The sequence below is a fragment of the Phalacrocorax aristotelis genome, chromosome 1 (genome assembly GCF_949628215.1).
Source record: "Phalacrocorax aristotelis chromosome 1, bGulAri2.1, whole genome shotgun sequence".
Lineage (NCBI taxonomy): Eukaryota > Metazoa > Chordata > Aves > Suliformes > Phalacrocoracidae > Phalacrocorax > Phalacrocorax aristotelis.
Genome location: NC_134276.1, coordinates 15,612,361 through 15,626,535, shown reverse-complemented (window position 1 = coordinate 15,626,535; position 14,175 = coordinate 15,612,361). Strand labels below are relative to the sequence as shown.

Sequence of the window (14,175 nt, the reverse complement as noted above, 5' to 3'; positions counted from 1 at the left end):
AAAAATAAAAAATCTTCTAGGCAGAATACTTTATACTTCATAGGACAGCAGATGGTTTGATAACCATGGCAACCTGAGTCAGGCTATAACTGAATGGCGACTGGGTTAGCCCTGACTATTCCCAGAATTCTGATGAAGGGGAAAGGTTTGTGTCATCTCCTCTGCTGTTTTACCAAATGAACACAAACAACTCAAGGATGTTTCATAATGTTTCATTGGAACAGTTCACAGAAATGCTTTCTTTGCCACTAGAGAAATGGCCTACAATTTCTTAAAGAGTAATAATCTGCTGTTTACTGAATACACTAAGCAATTTACTTCCTTTGATCATCAGAGTAAACAAATGCTTACCTGAAGTTGGTTTTGTTTCTGCTGGGCAAGCACAGCCCTGGTGTTAAAACTGATCCTTTAATTTGTTCAAGAGCTTCTTCTAACTGAAAAGCTGCTTTTGTCTGGACTAGAAGGATTAGAGTGAAAACACACAATGGAAAAAATATTTTTAAAATTGGAATACTTTACCATAAATGGTTTGGTTAGGTTTCTTAAGTCTGGAAGCCTAAATCCAGACGGTTACAATAAACTGAGTGGTTTAGCATCATTAGACATGCTGGAGCATCTCTAGTTCCTCTGAAACAAACCCCCAGTCTATGTAAGTGTTTACATAACACATGTACTCAACAGTTTTGCTATTTGTTTTTAGACTGCACTGTTGAAAAAGAGGCGGTTAAAAAATCCAGCACTAACTTTGTTTTTACATAATGATTATTCTGCTCAGGCATTAAGCTGAAGTTGTGGGTTGCAGATATTTTATAGAGACCAAATTTTGACACACTAATCGAATCAGAGAAGGAAGAAAGAAAGAGTCCAGACAGGCAGAGGTGTTGCCTCTTTCAAGTAAGCAAAAGTAGGGTAGGAAGTGGCAGAGGCAGAATTTCTATGAAGGAAAACCAAGAAAAAAAACTGTGATTCATTATATTGCTACACAGTCGAGGCTGTCAGTAGAGCTATGAAGAAGTCCTAAACCAGTACTGTTCTATTTTGTTATTTTAATCTGACATTTGATCTTGAAGTCAGAGACATTACCTCACAGTTGGCGCAACTGCAGTTGGGAGAGTAAATCTGTTAAAGAATACCTAAGTAATATACCATATCTTAAGAGTTTCAACACTGGAAAGTTGACTGAAAATCAGACTTGGCAGATGCTGTTAAAAACTCCTGCCAATCTGCACTGATTCCAAGAAAGCAGGAACTGAGCTGAAGCGATCATTACTTCCCAGCAGCATAAGAACAGCTTAAAAAGCTGACTAATTCAGCAAAAGTTATGTAATACATTAACATATGCTGGGACTGCTTTTACTTAATCATAAACAAAATGCACATTCTTGAATATTTCATATTCAGGAGTTCAAATAGGGGATCATTCCACTATCCTAATAACTTCCAGTGGCCTTGTAACACCTTGCACCCAGCTGTGAAAGCACACTGTCGTAAGCAATAAGCACATTGCAGCGAGAAAAGGGGGGAAATCCCAGGAAGCCACAATATCCCAAGGAGCTGATGTACTTACTGTGACCAGAATATAATATTTCACAGTGCAATTTTTAGTGAAAAAAAAAGTGGTGTTTTTTTTTAATTCCCTCTACCTGCTTGTGTCGTATGTATCAGATCTGAGCTTTTTGTCAATTATGTTTTGCTTATACTAATGAATTAAATTAATTAGAGTGAAGTTAATTGTTCTGTTTGCCTCAATTATATTCTATTAATAGAAAATCACTTGTACTGTGAATAATGGTTAAATTTTAATTTACAAACCTCTTTGCTTGTACTTAGAAAGAGGCAGATGAGCACGCTGGAACTTATTAGTTGCTTCCTGAAGTTTAATTTTCCTTTGCTGCAGAACTTGTTCTCTAAATCTTTGTTCTTTTTCTTCTTCTTGGTTCTTTCTTTCTTCAAAGGCTCTGTATTTAAGAAGCAAAAGTAGATAATCCCTGTGTTTTCTGACTACATTTACTGAAATACTAGCAATTTAATTGCTTATCAATTTGCAATTTTAATACAAAAGCTTGCTTGTCCACAAATTAAATACTATAAACTCCAGCAGAGCTGGGTTTTTATGGTTTGTTTGAACATAAATGGGACAGCGGGTGATGAAGAAATGACACATCATAATCTTTTTATTTTTAGCCTCAATCAGAGATGTGATTCTTTCTTATACTTGAATTAACATGCAGACTCAACCAGTTCTTGTCACTGATGCGACTTCTGCCACAGTCTTTACATTACCATGTAAATGTATCACAGTGGGCATATCAACAGGAAGGTGAACTGCAAATGCTCTGTGTGCGTGCCTTTCATGAGCTGTCAGGGAAATACTAACAGTTTAAAAGTTGTTATTGAGAGATACAGCTTTTGCTTATAAATATGTAAGAGCTAGTATCAACTTCTAGTTGTTGAGAAACTTCCTGAAAGACAATCAGATTAGTAGCACAGAATGGGATAAAACAGTAATGTGAATCTATGACTGACAGATCAGTTGTTAATACCAAATATGTTAAATGTGTCCTTCTACTGGCTGGAAAGCAAATCAGGCTTTAATTGAAAACAACCATCATCACAAAGATTTCTTTTGGTAGGCATAAGCTTGATGAAGCTATGTGGAATTTTTATTCCTGCTGACAAAATCATCAACTTTTGCTGACAGACTTAAATTAGCTCCTTGGGTGAAATATACCCTCCTCCAATAAAGTTATTGGCACAGTGCTTATGTAGGCAAAACAACACTTAAATACATAACTCTTCAAGTAGAACTTCTAAAGCCTGCCATGCAAGGATCATTACAACTAGAGGCTTCCCATCTTTGAAGTTCTCTGTGTGTTAGAAATGTGATTTGACAGGTCACTAGTACACTAGGTAGGGTCCCACTCCTAGCCAGCATTAGTGGAAAGGTAGTAATGTTTAACCACGCTCTTTGTTTCTCTCATCACAATAAGATACCTTCCCATAATCTTAATCACTTACAGTTGCTTTATAGACCTTCTTGCTTAATGGAGCAAAGCTGCTGCTTAACAGAGCTACTCCATAACTCAAGCTATTTTATTTATTCTTCCTTTTTCTTCTTAGGGAAAAGATTCAAACTAAACTATTCAACTTGACCCTCCCTAGTAACCCTTCAAAGTGCTGACTGATCACCTGTGAAAACAAACAGAAAAATAATTTGAAAGAGGTACTTTTTATTTTAGAAAGGCTAAAGGCTGTAATTGCACAGCAGTAAAAAACAGGAAAACAGCCAAACTGATTCCCAAGTACCCACTTTTACAGGAATATCCACTTTAATCCACTTGGAAGCCAAAGTGTAGCAGAGAGAGACATAAAGAACTTTCACTATTTTGAAAATTCACATATGCATGGTTGTCAAAACATACTGAAAATAATGACTGAGATTTCCCATTTTTATGGGAAATTATTGCACTTCATTAATAGAAAGTGAAGACTATATATATATTTAAAGTGGAAGTGCACCGTAAAAGATCCCATGCAGCTATTCAAATATTAGGTCACAAAGACTACTGCTGTCATTCTGAGTGCACCTTAAATCTCCTTCCCATATCACAGGGGAAACTGGACGTTCTGTTATACCTGGTCTTCCTTTATTCAGTACTACACCTTCAATATTGCCAATGTTAAGCTCAAGAAAGACAGTGGTGGAGCATATAGAGACAAAATGTGCTAAAGGAACCATTGCTTTTGCTAGTGTATATAGCACTCCGGATTAATATTCTCCAAGGTCAGAAATCAAAATGCCAGTGAACAACAGGAGCAATTACTGCTTCTACTTTGGATGCGCATTCCTCTCAGAAAGCTCCAGATCTCCCAGCACTGGTATTCCTGACAATTAATTGTCTTGGATCACAAGAACTGCTGAAACAAGTTCTTGTAATCTATACAGACGGTATCTTGCATTTTAAGTTAACAACCTATTTATTGCAAATTACACATAATAGTTACACTTTCAAAAATTCAGGTGATTTTCTACAATTCAAGGTAATGCTTCTTCTAGAGATGAAGTTATAAAACTCTACAGCTTCAAATGAAGGATAAGACGTTAATAGCCTTATGCAGAGAGAAACAATTATATTAAAATATGATGCCAATACTGCAAATGTCATTTGCAAACTTCAGTTTGTCAGCAAGCAGGAATGGCTTCACTTGATGCACAAGGTGAAGCCAGACAAGAAGTTATTCAAAACCAGAAAATATCTGCGAAGAACTCTATCCACATAAAATGTCTTATTGCAATTTGGTTAAAATTTCACAGGAACTTCAATTGTTCATACAGTCCAGAAGTTAGAACTAAAAAAAGTAGAACTGGAGTTCATTGTCAACTCTCAGTATTCCTGTATTTCACTCACATTAAAATCTGATACAGAAATCTGCAATATTTTACATCTTTATCCTGACTAAAGAAATAGGCAAATCACGCCAGAGGAAACAGACTTGTTTATCCTAGTAAGTACTTTAAACACATTCTTCTTGATCCCCTTAATATTTCTAGAAGCTGCTCAAGGAGGCCTTTAGTTGAACTGTAGTTGTTAAATTCAGACATGTGGGAAATTCTTCAACTTTGCACCTGGAGTAACTCCAGAGTATAACTCCAAAAAGGAAAGAGTAAATTCTGACAGAGCCTTTATTTATTTATTTGTTAAATGATTTTGGAGTATGGCTTAGCTGCACTCCTGCACATTCTTAATAACTGGCATAAAAAAAAGACTGTTGTTCCATATAGGTGGAAACGGGCAAGTCCAAATGCTGATGCAAGAGGTCTTTTTCACCACAGCTCATCATGATCACTATTTGGTTTGGATTAAGACACGAGGGAGAGAAAGGATCTTAGTTTATATATAAGGAAATGCATTAAAGATATTCAGTGAAGCCTGCATCATTCACTTCTTGACCTCACAGAATGTAAATTGTGACACCCAGGTGCATTATGTAAAATAAATAATTTTACAAATGCACATTGACATCTTACAGAAAAACAGTTAAAGCAAATGTCTGTTCATCCACTCTCCTTAAGCCACCAGCTTAGGTTCATCTCACAGATGTAACATTGGCAAAAGAGTATGATTTTAAGATGGAGAGCTAGCAGAAGAATTTCCTGACCAGTGTTTTTTTAACCCAGTTTTTCTGTCTACTATAAACAACCCAGCAGCGCAGCAAGTTTGAAATGGCTGCCAAAATGTTTATAGTGAATTCGGAATACGAAATTTAAAATATTTAGCAGTTTCATATATACAGACATTATGTGGAAGGCATTTTTATGTTAAAAACAGTATGACCAGATGGTGGAACTATTTCCTGGTTAATTTTATTAAATTATCTTCACAGTGAAGTGAGGGATGCTACATTCCCAGGTGGACTAAATGCTTACTACTAGCTTGGATGAAAATAAAGGAAGGAATATATACAGTGCATATGGAATGCTATGAAATGAACCTTTTCATAGTGAGTTGATATTCTTCATCTATTGCCATATCATGTTTGCAAACCAGTGCACAATAATTTTAAAATTGAGGCAGGAGGGTACTTGTATACTTAATGACTACAGCAAGATCAAGAAAAGGCTAAAATGGGGTGTCACACTCAAAATCCCCTTTATGGGCAAACAGGAAACACACCATATACCCTTAAAAGGATCTGTGGAGGTTGCCCATAATTGATTTTTTTGTTGAAGTGAGATACTTACCAGGACCATAGGGACGCATATTAACTCTATTCCCTCATCTTCTCTGATTATCATATGACGAAGACAAAAGGACCGCCTCAGGTTGCTGTAAGGGCTTCAGAAGGACTGACCCTTACAATGCTATAAGGGTTTACAGAGGGCTATCCTCCAAAATGCCCCAAAGGTTTACAGGAGGGCTGCCCGCACTGTCTGCCAGTTGTTACACTCCAAATCATATTTGTGGGCAAAAAGTAAGCACTCCTTATATAAAGGCAAGAATTTTTTGTTACCATAATTAAAATCTTAAGAATCTAATCCCTATTAATCCAGATGTAATTGCTAAAAAAAAAAAACCACCCCAGAATATTTCTATACAGAGAATGCCTCAATAATAGCAATAATACATTTGAATTGTTATTCACACACTGAGTTTCTACCCCTTTCCCTGATGCTCAGTCTTCCATTGCTCTTCTGCATCCCAAGGCTGGTAGTTTCATTCTGGTGGTGCTGGGCTGTTAGGGTGAGCTGTCAGCATCTGGAGTCCCTTCACCAGGAGCAATATGATGTTCATGTTAATGCTTTCTTCTTCCCCACCTCAGGATCTGCTTGGAGTAATTTTTATATATGCTAACATGCTTTTACACCTTTGCTCTTTCTTCATCAATCTGCAGCTCCACAGCACCTCCAAATATTTCATATATAGTTCCATTTACATATAGTAGATACTATTCTTTTGTTCTCTTTATTACCACTAAAGCTAGTTTTGTCAGATCTAGGTCTGAATTTCTTTAACTATCAGTGAGTTGTTTATAGCCACGGGGTCTCCAGCGTCAAGCCTGTGTGCCACCTTTTATCATCCCCTGCCTGCACTCCTCTATGCCACATCCTGCACCTCCAGTTCTCGAGGCCTCTGTGATTGTATCAGGCCTGTATTTCCCTACACTACATCATTTTGTTAGAGTCATAAATATCTCATTCTCCACATAGAATAACTGCTTGTTACTGCTATCTATATAAAACTATGGCCATTCCATAAAAAAGATAAACAAAGGCAAAATAAATTAGCCACCAACAACTGGTCAATTAAAGAAATTGCTGTTACAGTTAAACCAAGCAAAACAAAGCTGCAGGCAGGTCAAGAAAAGTTCAGAGGCAGCAAGCTTGGCAAGCCTCCATCCTGAGGCCTTGCAGATTCAGCACAATCCTGTGGCCTGTTACCAGCAATGGCAATACTGGTTTGCAGGTCTACATGGCTACAGTGACCACTACTTTTCAGGGTTTCATTCTGACATAGAAAGCAATACTAAATTCTTAACACTTTGCCTTCTCTGTTTACCAAGTGCTGACATTTTTTTCCCATTTCTGGCACTAGACTGCTTTTTGTTCTGTATCAACAACACTGATTAATAATTTAGAGCTTTTATTAAATAATCAATGATAATCAGCCAGTAGGTGGAGCACAAAGCTTGTGCATATGTTGAAAATAAAGTATTTTTGAAAAACCAGCAATAATGGGAATAGATTGGAAACTGATATAAACTGGGAAAGCATTTCCTTCCCTAGTTACCACAGACGGATTAGCTATTCAGATTTCAAGGTAATTCAAAACACTGAACCAAGACAGCTGACTGCAAGGTTTAGTTAAAAATGCACACAGACAACTGCATGAGGAGATATTCTACTTCCACAACCAACCAACTACTTGCAACCAGTAACATCACAGTAAAATGGGATAAACATTTTGCATTGAGCAGTAACAGCAGGATGGCTGCCGTCCCCAGCAATTTGGCAGCTGGTATTTAAAAAGTACTGTGGTATATAAACACAAAATATGATATCCTATTCATTTACATCAAGTATGTGTTCAGTCAGTAGTTCTTATTTCTGGAATACTGTTATTTAAACAAAATATCTGTCAGCTACTGCCCCAGAACATACTTAATTTTTAAGTTGATGTTGAAATCACAACTTTATGTACTAGTGATCCAATAAAGGAATGACTTTCTTGATACTCACGCAACTTGTGTAACGATAAGCAGTTGGCTGGTTCTTCACTGTGTTGAAGCACTGCTGTCAACACAAAACTAAGGAGCTTGGTCAGTGCCAGAGGTGCAAAGAAACTGATGGCAGCAGATACGATAGGAATATGGGTTCCTTTAAGTACACACTTTGAAAAAGATCTGTGACTTAAATTACTGAGACTTTGCTGTGCAAAGCTATACTTGCTCTTTTCTGTGCAAACAACATTTTTGTTGTTTACTAATAAACCAATTAACTGAGCACATCTTGTCAGAAATTGAGTATTTTTAATGCTGAACCTGCTGCATTTAGAGGTACTGACAATAGATCAATACCACACTGTCAGGGAAAATTGCATTACACATACATTTAGAAAAGGTTGAAAAAATCAGAAGACCTCAATCTGCAAGCTCTCTTCGTATGCAGTTCTCATTAGCTTAAAAAGTACTGGGCACTAGGAGCTACCAGATTTGGACTTGGCCTTGGTATAACCTTGTTTAGAGGTAGGCTGGTGATGGGTCTTCAAAAAACACACAAAAAAAAAACACAGAAAAGTTTTCCTCCACAATGCAACACAAAGAGAATGAACCTCAGTGACACAAGACTGACAACAGAACAGAAGCTCTGATCTTCCCTAGATCTATTTGCTAAAGGAAATTCACTGCTATTACTTTTTAGCAGAGGCTTTATCAATTTATGGGTGACATTAAATTTGGTCATGCATGACCAATGTGATAAACTTCTACAGCGAAATGACTGGCTTCGTAGATGAGGGGAGAGCAGTGGATATTGTCTATGTGGACTTTGCTAAGGCCCTTGATACTGTGTCCCATAAGATCCTCACAAACTGCTGATGGATGGGCTGGGTTAGCAGACAGGAAGGTGGACTGAAAACTGGCTGAATGGCCAGGCCCAAAGGGTGGTGAGTAATGGCATGAAGTCTGGCTGGAGGCCAGTAACTAGCAGTGTACCCCAGGGGTCAATACTGGGCCCAGTCCTATTTAACATCTTCCTTAATGATCTAGATGATGGGGCAGAGTGTACCCTCAGTCAGTTTGCAGATGACACAAAACCAGGAGTAGCTGATACATCAGAAGGTTGTGCTGCAGGCCTCAACAGGTTGGAGAAATGGACTGACAGAACTTCGTGAAGTTCAGCAGAGGAAATGTGAAGTCCTGCACCTGGGGAGGAACAGCCCCATGCATCAACATGTGCTGGGGGCCACCCTGCCAGAAAGCACCTTGCAGAAAAGGGCCTGGGGGTCCTGGTGGACCACAAAGCTGAACATGAGCCAGCAATGGGCCCTAGCTGCAAAAAAGGCAAATGGTAACCTGAGCTGCACCAGGGAAAGCATTGCCAGCAGGTCGAAGGAGGTGATTCTTCCCTCTACTCAGCACTGGTGAGACACATCTGGAGTCTTGTGTCCAGTTCTGGGCTCCTCAGTACAAGAAAGACATGGACAGACTGCAGACAGTCCAACAAAGGACCACGAAGATGATGAAGGGACTGGAGCATCTCTCCTAGAAAAAAAGGCTGGAGAGCTGGGACCATTCAGCCTGGAGAAGAGAAGGCTCATGGGGAATCTTCTTAATGTATATAAATACCTGAAGGGAGGGTACAAAGAGGATGGAGCCAGACTCTTTTCAGCAGTGCCAGGACCAGAGGCAGAGGGCACAAACTGGAACACAGGAGGTTCCTTCTGAACATCAGGAAACACATTTTTTTACTGTGAGAGTGACCAAGCACTAGCACAGGTTGCTCAGAGACTTTGTGGAGTCTCCGACCTTGGAGACAGACAAAAGCTGCCTGGACATGGTCCTGGGCAACAAGCTCTAGGTGGCCCTGCTTGAGCCACCTAGAAATGACCTTGAGGGGTCCCTTCCAACCTCAACCATTCTGTGTGAAGGTTAGAATTACAAAACAGAGTGTCATACTTCACAGTGCACTCATGTCTACTCTCCATGTGTTGAAAGAAAAAAAATAAAAGAAACAATTTCAGTTCTGAGATTATAAAACAGCAGTGCCAAGAATAACTTCTGATACATGCCTGTAAGCCCTGTCAGGGAGAATTTAGGGTGCTGCCAGGTGAGAATGTGGAGCTTAAGGAAGTCATGACACCCTTGAGAAACCATCATCGCAGCTAACACCTTTACATGTGTTACAAACGTAATGGCTCTTGGCTCATACACAGATTTGAGACATGACCTGATGGTTGATCCATTAGAACATAAATCACATCCTACCTGCATAACTGTCAGGAGAAAATATTCAATTTAAAGGAACTTCTCATTTCCACGTTACTTGCTTCCACATATGCAATGACCTTTAATTCTGAATTATATTTCACAGCTTATTAATACTGTATGCACTTAGTACCTTTCTAACATTAGCCCACTAACTCCCTTTCAGTTATCAGGAGAAGACCTGTCACCACAGACTTCCATTTGAACAGCTTATTATGCTTATAGTTATGCCATTCTCAGTTATCATAAATGGAAACAATTTCATTTTATGAATACCATACCGAAGTTTTAACTGGCTCACCTGAGTAACTTGGACTTATACTGTGTTTCTTAAGGCTGCAATGAAAGTCATATGGAAATGTATTTATGTATCAATGAGTATTAGTTTAACTATACCAGTCTATCAAAAATACGCAGGCTGTCTGGTATTTGCTTTTACATCAGAGTATAATATTTCAAGACCTGTAATACAATAAACAGTGTTGATCTGAGCTGCATAGTGTTACAGTGGTACTATTCCAGAAAACTAAGTAAGATATTTAATCCCTCAGCTGAGACACAGCTTATTACTTGCAAAGGCTGTGGGTTGCACACTGTCTTTAATCAGTCCCAGGTGATTATACTTCCTCTTCCATTTTTCTTTATATTTCAAAACATAAGCTGACAGCACACACTGTCAAGCTAAAATGGCAGTATAAACAATACCTACTGCCTGTTATGAGTTATCAACACATTTCAGTAAGTAACCATTGTACAACAAAAATAGTCTGATATGGGAGCTATGGGGGATGAGCATTAATGAGTTAACACTAGGCAGAGGAAGCTGGTCTGAGGCTGGGGGCTTGCTCTGAATTGTCTCACGGAGGAACCCAGCTGCCTCTGCAGTAAGCAGGGCCTGGTCTCCTGTACGTGTGAGTGCCAACTCACTGCTAGGGAAAAGCCCCCTGTGCCTATTAAACTATTTACAGCACCTCACTGAAACATCTCAATGTATAATTTACTTAATCTGTTTGTCACAGAATATTTCATGGCTTTGCATTGCCATGTATGCTGAAAGGCAGAATACTCGAAGCTCTGTTTAAAATGTCAACGCAGAATAACATCATTATAAAAACAATCCTGTACTAGAAAGACTTTGCGTTGTGTTTACTGGGAAGTGGGAGCACAAAGCCCTGCCAGGCAGGGGAGGCTGTGCAGCTGTTATGCCATGCAGATGGAAAAGCACACACTTCAGCAGGTGACACTGCCTGCCTGCTGGCCCGTACTGTACATGTAAAGGCATTTTTCACACATCTGTTGAAGCTAATAAAACCCATAATAATAATAATGCATAATAACAATAATAATCATGCAGATTCATGCAATGAAACGCACCTTACCTTTACTTTATACAATAAGAGGTGACTACAGTGAGTTTCCATAAAGTAGCAAGTAACTCAGAATATAGTTCTTTTTTATATTTTATTTGCCCTATAGCAAGCAACAGGATTGGTGAAACTTTTCGGCCTAGATTCCTCTAGAACTAGGCAGTAAGACTACTTAACAATGTGAATGTGCAAAGAGCAGAAATATATTGACCTGTTTCAAGGTTTTGACTTTTTTTTTTTTAAACAATCTCCCACCAGAGGAACCCTGGTTACTTACCTTCTTCTTCTGTTTGTCTCTATCAAATATTTCTGTGCTCTACTCCGACATACTTTTTGATCTTCTTTCAATGCCCGCCGTTCTTCTTCTAAATCCCATTCAAAATGAAATGTTAAAGCTCTATCCCTAACACTGTGTTAAGGACAATGGAAACCATATCAAACAGCTTATTGAAAGATTAAAAGCCTGTGTGCTTGACTTTACATACCTTTGCAGGAAAGGGCAAACTTTATCCATAAGATACAAAATGCCAATATGCCTCTTGACTAAGTACACAAGAGCTGGTCCCACAAATGTGTATTATGGTCATATCTAACTTTATGTTTGTCCAGAAAAAAATTGTAATTGCATTTTACTGTTTACAGTGGTTTTGGCAGAGGATTTCCACTCATCTGTCATGGTATCGGCAAATAAAAAACCTCACCTTTATTATGTCTATTTGAAGATACGTCTTTCTGTTAAAATCTAAATCTGTAACACACGGTAACATTTATCACAGGGAGAATGTTTCAGCAGTAAATACGGCCCCCTCCCAATCTAAAGTATTAGTTCTTTACACTGAAATTCACAAATATCGCTAGGGAAAAGCTCTCCACAGCACACAATGAGTCCTGCCTCACTTCATTAACGATTTAAGTAGCTCTGTACAAGGGCAGCTTAGAAGTTGTGTCAGCATTTCTCATTACTTAAATATAAGGAAATAAGGACCCCAAGTTAGGATGGCAAATACAACTCCCAATGGCGGTATATCTCTCTAAGAGGGAAAACAGAGAAGAAAACTCGAAAGTTGCCCGAGAAGTAACTTTTCTGCACCACTTTAAAAAACCAAGGTGCAGGTTTTATTTCAAGCCACCTCCGAGGCGATCCGTGACCGCGGGGCGGGGGTCGCTCCACTGCCGCCCCCACCCCACGGCCGCAAGGCCCCACACGGCCCCTTCCCCGAGGCCACCCCCGAGCCGAGGCGGCCCGCTCGCCCACCCGCCCCAGCGGCTCGCCGGAGCCGGCGGACGGATACGCGGAAGGATACACATCAGCAGCGCACCGCCCTCCCGCCGCGCGGTCCCGCAGGCCGCCGGGGCAGGGTGTTCGTCCCCGCACCACCCCGCCTCCCCTCCCGCCGGGCGCCATTCAGCACCCCGGGCTCGCCGCCCCTATACCGAGGCCCGCCGCGGGCCCGTCCTCAGCACGGCTCGCACCGCACCGCCACCGCCGTAGCAACCGGAGACGCCGCTTCCTTCGCAACGGGGCGGGGAGCGGCTGAGGGGAGGTGGCTACGGGGGGCGGGGGCGGCGGGGAGCGGCTGAGGGGAGGTGGTTGCGGGGGAGCGGCTGTGCGGACGGCGGGGGCCGGTGCGGGGGAGGGGCTCGGGGCGGCGGTTTGGCTGGCGCTGCCTCTATGGAACTTCAAACCAGGCGCGAGGGCCAGGGCGGGTGGGGCCCGGTTAAATCTGCGGTAAACTTTTTTTTTTTTAACCACATGGCGCAGAGATCGCAATGCAAAAAAAAAAAATTGTAAAATTGTACAAAATTTCATACAAAAATGCAGAAAGTATATAAAAACGTAAAGTTACACAACTTAAAAAACGCGATCTGTTCTTAAGACTGAAAAAATTCTTTTTTTTTTGAGGCAAAGCAGGGTGTGTTGTGTTGGGATATTGCCATGCCTCGGATGAGTTGTCAGCAGAAGGCTAAATGCTGTGGTGATTTCCTGGCGAGACATTTCTTGGCTGTTGTATTTAAGCTTAAACCAATTCTTTTTCAGTATGCAGCTGTTGTATGTCTTTGACTAGGAGGGTAAAAATAGCACTCAGCATTTGTAAAATACTTTTCTCCACAGAACCCCCCACATATTTGTAGCAACAGCTTGTGAAGTAGGTGTTACTACCATTTTACGTGCAAGACCACTGATGCTCAGCTTGCCAAATGTGCTTAATGTTTATCATATCGCGGTTACCACAGTTGAGAAGATGATCCTAAAGTGGAAGTCTTGCACCCCTAGTTCAGAATACCAGCCCCAAAGTCACCACCTCTTTGCCCAATCTGAACTCTTCTGCGATGCAGGTAGAAGACTTCTTGTCACTTTACTACCATGTGTTTTCTGACCCACATACACTTTTAAAATCCCAGTTTGTCTGATAAAATGCAGTGTTTCTTTCAGGATGCAGTAGAAGGCTTTATCAGCATGGAGAACCGAGTCACCCAAACAGGACCGAAGCAGAGCTGGGAAACAACTGCAGAATCTGAGGCCATGTTAAACCTAGGAAGATTCACATTCATGGTTAACTCATGCTGGCAGAATTTGAGCTTCTGTAGACTTACTGCAAATTTTATCTAGGAAATCTTATCTAGCACAACTCACAGCTTCACCTTAGATACCTTCAGAAATTTAGAATTAAGAACAGACTTTATATATTTTCCCATCTTTCCCTTTTTCACCTTTTTCTTTCTTCCTCATATCCCTCCTTTAGGGTTATTAGGTGTTTCCTCCTGGTAAGTAACCTCACGTCTTTCAGACTGTGGGATGAGAAGGTGACTAGCTGAGGGCCAT

General features: G+C 40.3%; 1 protein-coding gene across 1 annotated transcript in view; it reads right to left on the bottom strand.

Moving 5' to 3' along the window:
• CEP126 (centrosomal protein 126) overlaps positions 1-12,831 on the bottom strand; it is a 43,637-nt gene extending 30,806 nt beyond the window's left edge. The window contains exons 1-4 of the mRNA XM_075081869.1: positions 12,656-12,831; positions 11,629-11,754; positions 1,813-1,958; positions 352-457 (exon numbers count right to left, since the gene is read on the bottom strand). Of these exons, the coding sequence (XP_074937970.1) occupies positions 352-457; positions 1,813-1,958; positions 11,629-11,754; positions 12,656-12,756 (479 nt within the window). The 5' untranslated portion in view covers positions 12,757-12,831. The remainder of the gene's footprint in view (positions 1-351; positions 458-1,812; positions 1,959-11,628; positions 11,755-12,655) is intronic.
• Between the last annotated feature and the right edge of the window lie 1,344 nt (positions 12,832-14,175).